We start from the raw sequence: 17,689 nt of genomic DNA, 5'->3' as shown, positions 1-17,689 counted from the left end.
TAGGGACAAGTCTGGAGTTGAATATTATATCCCAGAATTTAATAGGAAAAATGGAACCAGAACAGAAGATAAAGTACATGAGATTGATAAGTTCATGCACCTACCATTTGAACAGAATCCTAAAATGTTTCCTGGCTTTAAGAAAAGTTCCTTATCATTTCTATGATTTAAGTTAAGACTGATTTTCTTAATAGTACCATATGAACTTACCATTGAAAGTAGCTAGAATATTTAAGAAATGTGGGTGGGAAATGAATAGAAGACAGTTGTAGACACCAGAGACAGTGGGAGAAGAGGGTGGGAAAGGATAGAGGGTCAGGAAGGAGGGGTAAAATTTCTAGGAACTATAAATGGAAAATTTTGGATAATAATATGCATGATTAAGTCACTATGCAGTATATTCTGGATGGGAAATCATATTTTGTATGCTGTGATGATGCTTAGGGAAAGGCCCCAGCTAGGTACTACTTTATAGGATGCCTAAAGTTAGACTTGTGTTCATGAAAATGTATATATCAGCTGTGTTTGCTATGAAAATATTTAGATTAATTAAGATATTTAGTAATCCAATAAAAAATGGGGGGGAACAGTATAGAAAGTAAACATAGATACTAGAGACAGTGTGGGAAGAGAGTGGGAGATGGCAGAGGGTAAGAGATAGGGAATCAAGGATGGGGGGAAAAAAGCAAAACATACAGGAAACAAGAAGTGGAAAATTATTTGTTGACAATAACATGTATGTTGATGTGCTTGATTGAGACAATATACAGTGTACTCTAGATGGAAAATCTCATTTTGTATGCTGTGAAGATGTACAGTGAATGAATGTAAACAAATAAATTTAAATAAAAAAAATAAAGATCAAAAGCCCCTTAATTTGGCTAAGCTATTATTTGAATCCTTTTCTCCTAGGTTCTTTTCCTATATTGATACTGTGTGTTATCTCCCTTTGTGTTTTTATTACTACTTATGCAATCTTCAAACAACTAATAAAGGTTCATTTTAAATTAATCAGGTTAATTAACCTCTTGGCAACATTTATTTACATATATAGTTTTGCATGTGCACTTGCCTTAGAGAAATGGGGGGTGGGGTGGAAAAGTGAGAAATCACTCTCTAGGAAGGATGGAAACCCCTTCACCTCCATTCTCCTCTCAGGATATTGGGCATGCATGCACATGTGCTCAACATGTTTTCCAAGCTGCCAGCAAGCCTTTGGGATCCAGCTACTTTAATTTCTATGCCACCTACTGGCCCAGTATATTCTTTTTTCAGGACTGCTTTTTCTAAAATTTGGAAAAATAATTAGCACTATTATGAATAGAGGATGAAAGAAGAGCTGAGAATCAAAAGCAACTATGCGAGATGTAACCACATCCTGAACTAGTTGCTTTCATTATTTGAAGCAACGAAGATCGTGCTATGTGAGTTACAGACTGGCACTGTGACATCTCTGCCACTAGAGTGATTGTGAGTAGAGCAAATTCTATGAAAGTTTTGCAGTTTCTCCAAAATTTGACAGTTTCATAGCAGGCAAAGACCACCAAAAAAGTGGTGGGATCTGAAGAGGGTAGGTAGGGCTTTGCAGTTAGACTTACTTGAGATGCAAATGACAGGAAAAAGCAGAGAAATAAAGATCTTTTCATTAACCACCTTCCATACACCTAAGACTTAGGCATATCTGTAAGTTATCTGACATAGTTTAGTATTCACAATCCTGCAAAACAGTCATAACTAATTTACATAACTTGTCTGAACCTCCGTAAATGCATCACAAAATGTCTACATTTCACAGTGATAACAGTGAACCGAGAGAAAGCACGGGAGTGCTTCTACCACAATGTTTACCACAAAATGGGCACTTGGTAAACACCAACTTCCCACCTACATTAATAAAAAGGAAACTGAAAGGGCCAGCAGGTAGCATGGTGGTTAAAGCACTGGACTCCCAAGTGGCCAACTAAGGTTTGAGTCCTAGACCAGGCAGCTTGAAACTCACGCTGGGAGAGTGTGCATGTATGCCCAAAATCCCAAGAGGAGAATGGAGGAGCAGGGATTGTGTAGTGCCCATCCCCCTGGGATATGATTTTTCACTTTTCCCTCTCTCTGAGTCTCCCATGAGCTCACCTGTCCTACAGCAACAATCTCTCAAAAAAAGAAAAGGAAATTAAAGTTTGCCCAAATCTGAACAGTTACTAAGAGGCAGGATTAGGAGAATGTGGAGAAATAGGAAAACCCTCATAATAACTGGTACACCCACATTAGAAAGCAGTTGGGCAGAATCTTAAAATTTTTCAACATAAACTTACCATATGACCTAGCAATTTCACTCCTTAGCATACAGCTAAGAAAAATGACAATATGCCCACAAACTTGCATACAAATTCCCTTAGCAGCATTACTCATAATAGCCCCAAACTGGAAACAATCTAAATGCCTATCACCCAATGAATAGAAAGACAAAACATAAATTCAACAATGGAAAGGAATGAACTACAGATATATACTAAAACATGGACAAACCTCAAAAATTTTATTCATGATGAAAAAAGTCAGATGGACTATATGATTCTATTTATATAAAAAGTCTAGAATGGCAAATCTGGACTATATGATTCTATTTATATAAAAAGTCTACAATGACAAATCTCTAGAAATAGAAAGTAGATTAGTGGTTTCTGGGGATAGGGATATGAGTTAAATGTGCATGAGGGATCTTACTGAGGGGATGAAAATGTTCTACAACTAATTAATGGTGATGTCTATACAACTTGGCTAATTTACTTACAAATTTACTTTAAAATCAGATATTTGAAGTGAATGAATCTTATGATGTATAAAATATACTTTAGTAGTTAAGAAAACAGGTAGTTAAAAAAAAAAAAAGAAAGAACCAGAGTCAGGCTTTGAACCTGTGTCTCTCAAGATCCTTGCGTTAGGTCCTGCTTTGTTCAAATCCTATTATGAGCTGAATAGCTTCTAGTTTTCAACAGTACAAAATCATAGGCTGTAAGAAATGTTTAAATTGTCTACCTAGAAAAACACACCATCTTTTAATTTACTTTCTATTCATAAACTCTAAAGAATACATTCAGTTAAAATAAGGCCTTAAAAGAATGGGAAAGGGGGAAAGGCAGCCAGGGAGTCTGACAGTCAAGGCAGCTGGATCCCACCTGGCTAACTGTGCAGTTTGAGTTCTGGACCCAGTGGGTTGAAAAACATGCCAGGAACGCATATATGTTTGCCCAATATCCCAAGAGGAGAGTAGAGGAGAAGGGACTGCTAAATGGTCACCCATCCTAGGAGACGTTTTCTCACTTTCTCTCTCTCCCTGTTGCTCTCTAGTAAGCACATCCATACTACAGTAAACTTAAAAAAATAATAATTAGGAAAACTTTTAACCTGTACCATCACCTTTCCTACTCACAGATTCCACATCTGGGGATTCAACCTAATGTGGATTGAAAGTATTTGAAAAAAAAAATTCTTTTAAATATATAATAAAAAAGCAAATAAAATATAGTATAATAACTACATAGCAGTCACACTATATTAGGTATTATAGATAATCTAGAGAAGATTTAAATAACACAGGAGGGTGTACATAGGAGAAATACAACTACTATCCCATTTTATATAAAGAACTTTAGTATCTGTAGATTTTGGAATCCACAGGGTGCCCAGGACTCAATCCCCTGGGGAGACCAAGGGAACACTGTACTTTATTCCTAACTTAATTCTTTTAGTTTCTGCTTTCATAACTAACTTTCTCTTCTTTTATAGACCAACTTGTTAATTCTGAGCTCCTGCCTTTACCTCTTCTGTTTGGTACTTGGTTGCTTTTGAGACTACAGTTCTCTAATTCTCTCTACTACTGACTCCCGGATCTAAGTGACCCCAAGTTTCTCTTTTCAGTTTAAATGATCGCTACAACATTAAAAACTCCAGATATAGATGATCGCTACAACATTAAAAAATCCATATATAGAATATAAATATTATACATTTTCTATGATCTCTCCTTTCTTGAGGACCTTCGAAGTATCTTTAAAGGTAATATTCATAAATTTGCCACATGAGGATAGGCCTCCAAATATACCTGACTGATTCACACACTTTGTTGCTTCTTAAAAGGAACAAGTTTCTTCTAAATATTTTGACACTCCCCAGCAAAACAGAACACAGGTCAATATAAATAGATTTTACTCAGAATCATTAAGTGTTTTATCAAAAAAAAATCTTGCATCTTCACCCAATCCCACTCCAGGTATGATGAATTCCTTTGGGTTTCTGTTTGCTACTGCCTTTCTGTGACGAGGTGAAGAGGTTAGAAAGGATACGATGAGACAACATGTGTCTCCTGCTGTGATGCAATGGGGAATGTACAACCTTACCTTGGAATAGTCTGCCCTAAAATAACTGAACCAGGATTTAAGTAGGCCTCTCGATCTACCAGTGCACAAAAATGTGAAAATGGAGAAATATGCAAAATAATGCTATGGATATAAGCATATATATTTGGATAGAAGCAAAATCCAAGTACAAATATTAACATATTTACAAAGAAAGTGAGAGAAAAAAAAGGGGGAGAGCAAAGTGATTAAAAGTGATTAAAGGGAACCAGCAGTTAGCATAATGGCTATGTCACTGGACTCCCACGTAGTCGACCGCAGTTCGCATCCTGGACCTGGCGGCTTAAAATTCACGCCGGGTGCATGTGAGTGCGTGCCCAAGATCCCGAGAGGAGAATGGAGGAGAAGGGATTGCAGCGTGGCCATCCTCCCTGGGGGGGGTGATTTCTCGCTTTCTATCTCTCTGTCTCTCTGGCGAGCGCACGTGCCCTATGGCAAAAACCTCTCAAAAAAAGAAAGAAAGAAAAAAGAAAGTGATTAAAGACAGGGCCAGCAGTTGACATGGTAGTTAAGACATTAATCATGGTGGATTCATCATAGACAACTGCAATGTGAGTCCTAGACCAGGTAGTTTTAAAACCATGCCGGGTGTGTGCATGCATGCCAAAAATCTTTAAAGAAGAATGGAGAAAAAGGAATTATGAGTGACCATCCCTCCTGAGGGTGTGATTTCTCACTTCCCCCTCTCTCACTCTCTCTCTAGAAGCACACATGCCATGCCCTATGACAAACATCTAAAAAAAGGAAAAAAGATAATGAGAGAGAGAGAGAGATTGAAAACATATGTGGGCACCTGTTACTTAAATTCCAATTCTAACAAATTAATTGTAACAAAATTATGGGAAAAGCTATAAGATTTGAATGCTGGACATTTTGCTATATTAAGGGATTTATTAGTTTGAGTATTTTTTATAATAATGCTGTAATTATACTGTTTTAAAGAGCTCTTATACTTGTGAAATAAATACAAAAGCTTATGTGGGTGACATCTGGAGACTGCTCCAGAATAATGTAGTGAGAGTAGGAGTGGGGAATATGGACAAGATGAGATTGGCTTGGTATTGAAAATTATTGAGGAAATGTGGTATATAAGTAGGAGTTCATTTTACTAGTCTTTCTACTTTTGTATATGCTTAAAAATCTTCATAATAAGATGTTTTTAATAACATTTTTAAAACTCCATGAACAATACCTGACCAAAAAAATCTCACCAGGGAGCATGAGAACTGCTGCTGCAATGTTTACCCTTAATACAGAATAGAATACATGACTTAAAGGATTTTTTTTCTTAAAGGATTTTTTTAATGGCAAAAGGGGAGAAACACATGGGCAAGTCAGCATCATTAAAAGTTATGTGTGTTTTGTGGATTCTTGGTACATACCAAATATTGTATTATTTTTAAAAAATTAAGGATATGGAGAGAAGGCAGGAATTTTTAAAAGTAGTATTTCTTTTAAGAAAGATTATGATACTGTACTATTCAACTCATTTTTCTTGGATTGATTTTAGATAAAACTTTGTTCCCAATTAGTATTAATCATACTAGTACACACACATGCCAGATGGAAAAGCAAATGAGAAGAACCGTTGAAATAAGTTGTGAGTATAGTTTAGGCCAGCCTAGCCAATATTCAGTATTGTTATTCGTTTCTTCTTTATATTCTCTCCGAGTCCGTTCTTCCCAACCTTAGACATTCAGGAATGTCTAAAGTAACTGCAACAGTACAGCTGACCTGGTAGCTACACTGGCCAATGAGTTCTGTTTCATTTTGTGTGTGAGTGTGCATATGATAAATAAAGCTTTTTTAGATAGAGTTTTACTGTCACACAATCCTCTTGCCTCAATCTCTCATGTAGCAGAGACTGTAGACACACGTCACTGCACCCAGCTTTCAGCCAGGGAGCTTTAAGGTTGTGACTCCATGTCATCCTTGGTATGTCAGTATTTATTTCATACAAGCTATCCATTTTTACCCATGTAATTGTTGACATATACTATGTTTCAGCTATCAAAACAGTCTTTTATATCTTTCAATACATGGGAAAGTTACCTGGATATAATAGGTATGCTTTTATGATTCTGATAAAATTTAAATTAAATTGTAATATTATACAGATGTTACAATTGGTCTATAACATGGTATGAGGGTTGTTCCTCAGTATACATGTACCATATTGGCAGCAGATGAGAATACTATGTACTTAATGAGCTGAAAACTCACAGAGATAGTGTCTCTGCATTATGAGGGGGGAGGTCTTTAAAAATGTATCATGTCTTTTGTTGTCAAATAGACCATTTGTCCAAATAGACCACACTAAATAAATGTTAATGAGAGGACTCTGGGTAGGTCTTATTCTGCCACTTGACGGCACAATTCTGCATATGAGATACTATCATTACCTAAGAAAAAGTACATTTGCTGTGATATTTTTAGTTATATAGTTTTAATATCAGTGGATACAGTGACATCCCTGATTAAAATTATAAAAGGTTCCTGCATAACTGGACATAGTTTCCCATAGTTGAAAGTTACTGAAGCCTGTAGAGGGAGCTCTTGTACTAGGAGATAATGAACAGACCTGAGAACAAATTTTAGAGTTGCCCTTTACAACTCTACATCCATCAATTTCATTGAGACCATAGCCTAAGCCCTACCTCCACTTCCATGGATCAACTCTCTCAAAAAAAAGAGTATCTGACTGTTTAGATGATCCCCCACTTCCTCTTGGCCCACCAAAAAGATTCTAGATAGGAGATACTCCTTTCATTTTCCCAGAATACAACCCAGTTGAAGACTGTTTGCAGTTCTTATATATGTGAACCTAAACAATTCAGTGAAGGTTTTACTTAGACCATAACCTCACAGAGTGGTTAACTTAAACGCTTTTAAAAATACACATAATCTTAAGATGGTCCACTAATCACACACTGAAGCTTTCACTTTTTAAAAGAAAGAAGAAAGAAAAAGAATAGGACAAACATGTAACCAATTTCTCACTAGTAAATTTTCTCTTTGGATAATATTAAAACTACTGTAATAAATAATATAAATAATTAAGTTTCTTACGTAACTGGCACTTTTCATTACCTCACTTGATTCTGTCAATATCAATTTACTCCACATAACAGTTAAGAAACTGAGACTAAAGAGGATACTTGACTTGCTAAATACCACATGGACTGAAGCAATTCAAACCCAAGCATGACTCCAAAGCCCATCTCCTATTTTCATGTTGGCTGATCAGATGCAAGATGCTAACTTCTCCATAGATCTTGTTCTATCCACTATTTAATACAAAGACCATGACTATGTGACTGCAAAAGTCCCTTTCCTACATGAAGTCAATCTTATTCTCTCAAATACAACACCTGGATTACGAGAGATCCACATGACTTGTCATAGCCCCAGCTGCTTCCCCTTTCCATTTTCCTCCATTGCCATTTCTCAGGTTTGTTGTTTACTAAAATATTTTAAGTGATTTCAGTATAGGTTTTCTACCTTCATCTATTTCTTGTCTTTTTTAATTAATTTATTTATTTTTAAATGGGAGAGTCTCTCACTATATTGTCTAGGATGGCCTGAAATTCACAACCCTGCTACCTCAGTCTTCAGATGACAGCTGGGGTTGCAGGCAGGTATCATTACACCTGGTTCCACAAATTCTTAACCCTTCATTTCATTCACCCTACAATAAAGTTGATTTAGTAGGGAAATTTATACTATGGTTACTATCACTAATTATAATATTTAGACTGTAGAATTCATAAAAGTGCTTTACATACATTAGTCCATTAATTTCTCAGAGTAGCCCTGTGAAGCAAGTATTTCTCAAACCATAGATGAGAATGCTGGGTCTCAAAGAGATTAAATGACTTGCTGAGGTCACACAACTAAAATGAGGGCATTTCAAGAAGTTCACAGAAAAAGGGAATTAAAGTATGTATATTTTTAATTTTTTTTTGAGAGGTTTTCGCTATAGGGCACGTGCGCTCGCCAGACAGACAGAGAGAGACATAGAGACAGAAAGCGAGAAATCACCCCCCAGGGGAGATGGTCACGCCACAATCCCTTCTCCTCCATTCTGCTCTCAGGATCTTGGGCACGCACGCACACGCGCCCGGCGTGAGTTCTAAGCCACCGGGTCCGGGACGCGAACCGCGGTCAACTACGTGGGAGTCCAGCGACATAGCCATTATGCTAACAGCTGGTTCCCTAAAGTATGTATATTTTAATGCAAAAAAGTTTGAAATTCATGCATAGCTTTTTCATAATACATATTTTCTGTGAACTTTTTGAAGACCTGCATATGTGGCAGGAGTTTCAAGGTGTAGTAGTGACAAGGAAACAACCCATTATACCTTACATATTCTATAAAATATAAATACAGTATTTGAGAAAATCAGCCTATTAGACAATCTCCTCCCTCCCATGTGCACACGTGCATACATGTACATGCACACACACAAGGCTTAAATCACTGTCTCTACCTTTGTATCAATGAAGTCCCTGCCACTCTTTGAAAGGATTGTAGAAACAAGTTCAAGTTGTTACAAGTTATTTCTACTTGGGGAACAATAACAAGCAAATTGTATACACTGTGAGAAAATCAGCCTCTTAAGGATTTTCCAAGGAATGGTACTCTGAGGATTCTGTTAATGATGAAACCAGGAATGAATGAGTTTTAAATAGGGTAGAAGTCAAAGTGAAGATTAGCAGCTATTTAATTTTTTTTTTTCTTTCTGGCTTTCAAATTAATTAAGATACAACTACTAAGATTCTAACTACCACAAATAAACATGAGTACCACTCTGGAATGAATTACATAATTCAGCACATGTCTCAATTTAGTAACTCTTGAATATCTTACTTGTGGTTATCTGAATGTCAATGGAAATTCTAAAGGCTTTATTCTAAGCTTATAGACAGACAACCTGGACATTGATAGTGTATATTAATTATTGACTGACCAATCATTTCTCTCTGACATCCTTTAATATGAGAAGGGAGACAGTAACAATTGCCAGTGTGATCATCATAGAAATGAGGGAATAGTAAAGATGTCAAAAAGCAAAGTCCTAAAACTATTATAACATTTCCTTTCGGATATCTTCCCTGTTTTAAATTTCAAACTATTTTTTTAAAATTTCAATTATTTGAATTAATTTATCTCCCAAATAGTCACCCCAAAACAGTTATATCTCAGTCTCTGATCATTTAAAAATTTGCTTTAAGATTGGGGTGGGGTTGCTGTTCATTGTTCATTTTTCTTCAAGTCAACTCATTGAAGGTGTGCAAATGATTGTCCTGTGTCAAGAACAGCATTGAAAAAAGAGAGTCTTATTTAGCTGAGTTAAAAACCTGGAGAATAGAAACACTGACTCTGCTCCTAGTGACAGGAAGAAGAACAGGCTCTCCTATACTAACATGCCATATAGTTTTCCACTGGGGGAAATTTCCTCTGGTCTGCATGATTAAAATTAAATATGTGTTGATGGTGATGTGGGCAGTGAACAATGAAGGGATTTAGTGTGTCGCTGCAGGACTAAAGGGAAAGTATGTATGTACTCTTGGGAAGAGAAATACAAGACCAAGAAAGCAGCAAGGAGAAATGGAAACAATACTGAAAATTATAAGGTAGACTGCAGTGCAACTAAGATTTTTGAGATCATGTGTCGGACTGAATTGAAAAATTTTCCTAGTTCTGAATGTGACCTTTTCTGAAATCTAAGGTCAAACGGCCTGACATTCAAACTTTATATGTCTCTGGCTTTAATTAGCCTTTTCTTGAGTTGATTGTCCTCCCTGTGGTAATGTGGATTTCAAGTCTACTTTGGAATCATGGACCCCTAACTTCGTTATCACTGAGTCTATATCCTACCCTAGCCCTCCTGTCAGGCACTGTTCAAAGACTGAGTTCCTTGTCCAGTCCATGTCTGCCAATGGAATCCACAAATTCCCTAATGCATCTCTGCGTGAATCAGTCCTCTGTTCTACCACTGCCTGCTGGTGGTGTGCACATATGTGAGCCATTGCAGGGAACAGAAGAGTGATTCAAATGCTGGGAACATTTTTAGAATAATGATACTCAGTGGAATTTCACATAGACTTGTATTTTAATTTATGACTATGGATCGTTTTGTCTAATAAAGCATGTATTTACAATATTCAAACATTTCAAGTTTTTGGAAAATGTTAACTCTTTTAGGTTTGGGTTTATCCTTCTTTTCAGAGTTTATATAATTTAAGTTTAGATAGTAGAAAAATTAGAATGTAAAGAAATAATCCAATTAAATACAAAGCAGTGCCAAGATAGAGGACAAACAGCATTGGGGATTGAACATCTGTGGATCAGGGTAAATCATGCTTTCTGCTGATCTATTCATCCATTAGCCATTCATCCATCTGCATGGTTTCCCTCTCATACACAAAACAAATAGAGTATCATAAATATTTATATTGTAAAGAAGCAAGTTATTCAGCCTTTCTGGCCCTTGGCTTCCTCGTCTATAAAATAGGAAGGTTGTTAAAAGTCAAACAGTATTCTGGAAGTATTTAGGCAATATATGATCATTATAATTATTATTATGACTATAATAAGAACAAGCTAACAAGTCTTTTCTGCCCACAGACTTTATTCCAACCATTTGATAGTTAAGAAGTCCTTTGAGGACCCTAAAGTCCAGTTTAGATTTCCTCTGTGCAAGGATTGGGCTAAGTTCAACAATTCCAAGGTTTTGGAGAAGTTCATGGTTTTCCCTGTGATGAGCTAGCACACCGCAGTGGAGCTGAAAGATCTAAGAGAGGTACATGGCAGGTTGCCTCTGCCCTTACAGGGCTCAGGAGAGCTATGTCTTGTATCCCTCTTCTATGTGGTCAGAAACAAAGTCCCCTACTCTGAAACCCCAGGAAATCAGTCTTTGGGCTACATGTACTTCATGAGCCTTTGGGGCTGAAAATACAGGAGCAAAGAGTTATCTGCAGCTTCTCAAAAAGAGAGAGATTAATGTCATGATTCCTTCTATTCCACAAGGGGTTCCTCTTTTCCATAGAGCTCCAGTGATAACATACAGGCCCTGATAGATAAGGTCTTTAAGCTTGTCTTCCACATCAATGAGCTAGCAGTTTGGGTAGAGGACTCAAGACCCTTACATGAGCACATCACACCTAGCAAGAGATCAGGTTGTTAATTATTATTCCAAGCATGTTTCAAAAGTGGACTTAAAAATTGTATCTATTATCTCCTTGAAAGTTGTCAATTTTATAGGGATTTAAAAAATCTCAAAAGGTCTTGGTACCAGCAGTTAGCGTAATGGCTATGTCGTTGGACACATGTAGTTGACCACGGTTCGAGTCCCAAAACTCGCTCTGGGCATGTGTACATGCGTGTCCAAGATCCTGAGAGGAGAGTGGAGGAGAAGGGATTGTGGCATGGCCATCCCTCCTGGGGGGATGATTCCTCGCTTTCTGTCTCTGTCTCTCTCTTTCTGGCGAGCACACACACCGTATAGCAAAAACATCTCCAAAAAATAAAAATAAAAAAGAACAAAGAAATCTCAAAAAGGTCTTGTCAAAATTTGAATTAAATTTAGGTAATTTTATATAGAAGTATAATCACTGAATTCATAAAAGTTTTCCACTTGGGAGAATGCAACGGAGCAACATAAGGGTACTAGAGGTCATGGACTGCTTTTTATATATTTGGAAACATAGACGCTTTGATTTTAATGTCGGTGTCATGTGCTAAACACATGTGACCTTCACTAAATAGCACAAAAACCTACCATAAATTAATCGTCAACCTTAATGATTTCCTTATTTCCAAACACATTTATCTTACAAGTAAATGCCTGAAGGCCAAGATTTTAAGGCAACTACACAGAGTTTAAATAAAAAACATTATCAGGACATACATGTATTTAAAACCAAAAACATTCCAAAAACCTGAATGATATTTCATTTTTAACTCAAAAGGGAAGGAATGTTGCACACATTTGGGTCCTATACTTTTGCTGCCATTGAACACTTTTGGTATTATGAGAGTCCCATCTCCACTTTAACCAGAAGAACCAAATGAATTGGAATTAGAGTTTTCAAAAGATCTCTTTCTGTACCAGTATGTATATGTGTTTCAAAAATTTCCTTCAGAAGCCACATAGAGACCTTGAGTTCTCTATAAAAATAAGATGATTTTGAAAGTTACTCAAAAGCTTCTACTTGCTTTTAGAATTTTCTTTATTTTCAAGTTTATGATTTGAGCTCCTTTGACCCTAAGGCCATCTCACTCTTAACATTTCCTTCCCAGGCTAAAGATATCCCAAATACTACATTTTCCATGGGAAGAGGGAAAAGGCAGCTGAGAGGGAGGGAGGTGAGCCCTTACTATCATCCTCTTCTCTGCTCTCTGTCCGCACCTAGAAGGTAGCTGCAGCCTACTGTTTCTAGTCAGCCTCTGTGCAAGCTAACACAGATAGTATATGTTTCACTTATGACATATCTGCATGGTGGCATCAAACATACACACAAGAAAAACACATGCGCGCACACACACACACACACACACACACACACACACACATACACAGCCCACCATAAAAGTAGAATGAAAATTTTTTTTTAGAGAGGTTTTTCGCTATAGGGTGCGTGCACTCTCCAGACAGACAGAGAGAGACATAGAGACAGAAAGCGAGAAATCACCCCCCGGGGGGATGGTCATGCCGCAATCCCTTCTCCTCCATTGTCCTCTCGGGATTTTGAGCATGCACGCACATGTGCCCAGCGTGAGTTTTAAGCCACCAGGTCCGGGATGTGAACCGCAGTCGACTACGTGGGAGTCCAGCGACATAGCCATTACGCTAACTGCTGGTTCCCAAGGTAGAATGAAATTTTTTATGAAACACCTTTTTTCTTGAAATTTTTCCCTTAAAATATATATGAAAACAAATGCAAGCGACTTTAGGAGGGAAAACTACGTAAAATCACTTATTTCAGTCTGTATTTTAAGTAGTCTGAGAATAGAATACTCACACAAATCAAAATTTTAAATATTCTTTATCTATGCCCAACTTATGACTTACTATTTCCAAGGCTCTGAAGTATAAGTGAGCTGCAATAGGGCAAGACAGTGTAGCTAGACTTAGACAGCAAAGAAGAAATGGCTAGAAGCTGGGGCCATGTTATGAAGTCTCCTTTGTGGTTATGAAGGGTCCTGTGGGCCAGCAACAGTGGTTCAGTAGTTGGAGTTCAAGTACCAAAGATATGCCACTGGAGGAGTGTTTCTGAGAAAGAACGGAATACAATCTGACATTTAACTTTAAAAGACCGCTCTACCTGCTCAGTTATAGGAGGACAGACATGGAAGATGAGAAAGCAGAAAAGAGGCTATTTTTATAACCTAAGTAAGAGATGATGGTAGTCTGCTTGGTGGAAGCAGAAGGAGAAAAGGAGCTAGAATCAATATACATTTTGGAAAAAAATTGATAGGATTTAGCAAAGGACTAGACAGGTAGGGAGGAGGGGAAAAGGGAAGGACCAATGGCGATTCTTAGGTCTTCTGGCTTGAGCTCCTGTGGTGAAAACCAAGGGTTCTATTTTGGATATTAAGTTAGAGATATCTGTGAGAAGTCCAAGAGGAAATAGATGGTAAGAAAATAGATACAAGAGATCAGAGCTCAGGAAAAGGAATATAGCAATTTGGAAGCCATCGGCACATGCATAGTGGTTAAAACCATGGAGTAGGACAAGAGTTTCTAGGGAAATTTTTAGGAGAAAGAAACCAAACTGAACCCTGATCTTAGTACAAGAAGAGGAAGCAAGAAAGGAAAATGAGAATTACCACCAGCAGGGAAAAAGCACTAAAGTTAGTCCATGTGTCCATGGGGTAGCCAGTAGCCTAGTGGCAAAGAGAGCAAAATCTCATGTGGTAGGCCACAGTTGGAATCCAGGCCCCAGCAGTTTGAATAACTCAATAATCCCAGAGCATGTGTATGCATTCCCAAAGGTCCAACAGGATGGAGAAATGGAGGAAAAGGGATTGTGATGTGTCCATGCCCCGTTGGAGGATGTACTCTATCTGTCTCTGGTGAACTCATGTGCCCTATGTCCATTAAAAATAAATAAAAAGTTAATCTGAGTGTTCAGATTAGTGTAAATTCTCCAGAAAGTCCATGAATGAAGGTAACCAATTTTATTATTTCAGACACCTCTACTTTTCTATCACGTCTGATAAAAAATTTCACCTTTACCAAAGTCACTTATCTACTGGTACATTTTTAGAAGCTAGTAGGTTGCCTACTTGAAATCTTACCTTTGCTCCAGTGTCTCCCACTCCACGTAAACCCATTGGTCCAGGGGGTCCTGGCAATCCTCGAGGTCCCTGAGATGATATAAAAGAGAAGGAGGGGTATCCTTGTTGTATGCAATACTCAGAGGAAAGGACGGGAAGGACAAAAGGAGGAGACGAATGGAAGGAACAGGAAGAAGGAAAGTAATGTCCATACTTACAGCCACACCAGGATAGCCATCACCTTTGAGTCCTGGAGAACCTGCTGGTCCCCGAGGGCCTTGGGCACCCTGATAAATTCAACACCAGATGATATCATGAGATTAAACTATGAAACATCTGGGAAAACTTAGGCATAACACCAACTGAGTATGCCAAATACGGACTTAATAAGCATAAAGGAATAATTTGAAAATTTTAAGAAGAAATTCTACTACCTATGACAACATCATAAGTCTTATCCATTTGAGTTTGGTGGGAATCATGGTATGAATATAAGAAATATCTCTCTGTGTATGTGCATGTGTGTGTATACGTACTATTACAAAGTTCTTCATAAAAAGGATTTCACAGGAATTAGAAAACAGCTTACTGCTAACATTTTAATTTTAAAATTATAGATTTTTAGTGTATCATAAATGAGGGGGAAGTATAAAAATGACAAAATTTAATAAGCACAGTACAAGAATAGAAGAAAAGAATGCATACCAAATTTGATTGGAATATGATAACCATGTGCTACCTATCATTGTGTTAAAATTATTGTCTTTATAAATAAAGCCCAAATTACATGGAGAATAAAGAAATCCAAGTGAAAATAAAAACAGGTTAAACTTTTAAAAACAAGATAGAAATATGATGATGTTACCTAAAGCCTAATTTCCCATAACTGTTCTTAATTCTATTCCTACGAATAAATGATTGGGGAATGGAAAGACTATATACCCTTTAAACAAAAAGGTTTATTTTCCTATTTAATATAAGAGACTAGTTTGGTATAGTTAACCTTATTCTACTTTGGGTTTTTTGTTTGTTTTTTTTTTGGAGAGGTTTTCACTCTAGGGCATGTATACTTGCCAGACAGACAGAGACAGACATAGAGACAGAAAGCGAGAAACCACCACCCAGGGGGGATGGTCACGCCGCAATCCCTTCTCCTCCATTCTCCTCTCAGGATCTTGGGCATGCATGCACACACGCCCGGCTTGAGTTTTAAGTCACCGGGTCCGGGACACGAACTGCGGTCGACTACATGGGAGTCTAGCAACATAGCCATTACGCTAACTGCTGGTTCCCTCTACTCTGGGTTTTGTGTCACTGAAAAGAAATCTGTAGAACAACATGTAAATAATTTTATCCTCTCTGTCTTATCTGTGTAGTAACAAATGTTTTTCATTTGGTGAAAGATAGAAACAGAGAGAGAGAGAGAGAGAGAGAGAGGAGAGAAAGGGGTTGAAGAGGGAGGAAGGAAGGGAAGGAGGGAGGGAGAAAATCTGTAGTGGGCCAGTCAGTGGCATGGTAGTTAAACTGGCTGGATCCCACCTGGCTGACTGCATATTTCAAGTCCTGGACACAGTAGTTCAAGAAACAGGCCATACATGTGTTCAAGTATGCCCAAAATCCCAAAGGGAGGGAGAAATGAAGGAGTTGTGGCATAGCCATCCCCAATAGGTATGCTTTTCCCCTTTTTTCTTTCTCTCTCTCTCTCTTTCCATTTCTCTTTCTAATGTATGAATCCTCTGTCAAATTTTTAAAAAAGAGACAAAAAGAGATTTTTAGAAAATATGTGCCACAAATTAAAGACTCAATATACTATTTATCATCAACAAAACCCCAAGATGATTTCTTAAAATTTTATGACAGAAAATAATAAGGGCTTCAGGAGGGTGAATGGTATATGTCCACAACAGAGAATTGGTCATTTCTCAAAAATCAATTTTTATGCTATTCCAACAAAATTTAAGGTGAAAGCTCTCAACATTCAGGAGTTAGACTTATCCCAAAATAAGATTCCAATTTTCCTCCACACTTACATAAGGAGAGACCCAACAACAAAATAAACCAGTAACTGCTCCCTGGTGAAGTTGAAAAGAAAATTGGAATCCAAATTTACTTTTCAGTTTTTATTTCTAAGTTCCAAGTCTATAACAAATTACCAACAGCTGCTCTTGTTTAACCTCTGGCACCCATAGTGGAGGGAAAAAACACTCATGGCCTACAAATATTTTTCCCTAAAGATTTTTGTTCTCTTTCCTGCAAAGGTTTCAGTTAACTTGTTACTTCAATATTAGTAGGAAATAATCAAGGGCAAAGGTAGGGACAGTTTTCTGTTTTGGACTTCTCACAATACTTTTAAAGATGAAATTTTGCAATTCTGATTTTTTGAATAAGGATTCAAGAATATGTCTTACAAAGTGATTCATTCTGAAGTATTTCTGTCATTTAACAGAAATCAGGACAAAAAAGGAGACCTAGTATTTTGAATGGGCTTTAGAATGGGGTCTGGGAACTCCATAAAGTTGAATTAGAGTGTCAAAACTTCTATCAGCGTTGAAAGTCATATATGAGCCTCCAACAACTAATGAATTAAGCAAGAATGGCAAGAATGGGAAAAAGCTGAAATCTTTTCCACTAAAAACTGGTACTAGACAAGGCTGTTCACTTTCTCCACTCCTTTTCAATATAATGCTGGAAATCTTAGACAAAGCACTCAGAAAAGAGAATAATATAAAATAAGGCATTCAAATAGGCAAAGAAGAGTTGAAAATATCTTTATTTGCAGATGACATGATGGCATACGTAGAAGACCTAAAGGTTTCCATGTAAAAACTTCCCAACGTAATGAATGAATGCAGTAAAGTGGCAGGATACAAAATCAACATCTAAAAATCTATAGCATATCTATATACAAACAACTTGACTGAGGTAGAACTGAACAAAGGAATCCATTTTATGATAGCCACAAATGTATATACCTAGGGATAAATCTAACTAA

At 37.2% G+C, this 17,689-nt stretch overlaps 1 protein-coding gene across 1 annotated transcript in view; it reads right to left on the bottom strand.

The window, feature by feature from the left end:
* LOC102481117 (collagen alpha-1(XXVIII) chain) overlaps positions 1 to 17,689 on the bottom strand; it is a gene marked incomplete at its 5' end in the record, with an annotated part of 182,282 nt that overhangs the window by 95,737 nt on the left and 68,856 nt on the right. The window contains 2 exons of the mRNA XM_006165543.3: positions 14,719 to 14,787; positions 14,916 to 14,984. Coding sequence (XP_006165605.1) covers positions 14,719 to 14,787; positions 14,916 to 14,984 — 138 coding nt within the window. The remainder of the gene's footprint in view (positions 1 to 14,718; positions 14,788 to 14,915; positions 14,985 to 17,689) is intronic.

This window comes from Tupaia chinensis, unplaced genomic scaffold (assembly GCF_000334495.1).
Source record: "Tupaia chinensis unplaced genomic scaffold, TupChi_1.0 Scaffold143951_1, whole genome shotgun sequence".
Taxonomy (NCBI): domain Eukaryota; kingdom Metazoa; phylum Chordata; class Mammalia; order Scandentia; family Tupaiidae; genus Tupaia; species Tupaia belangeri.
This window is presented reverse-complemented; position numbering and strand designations above follow the sequence as displayed.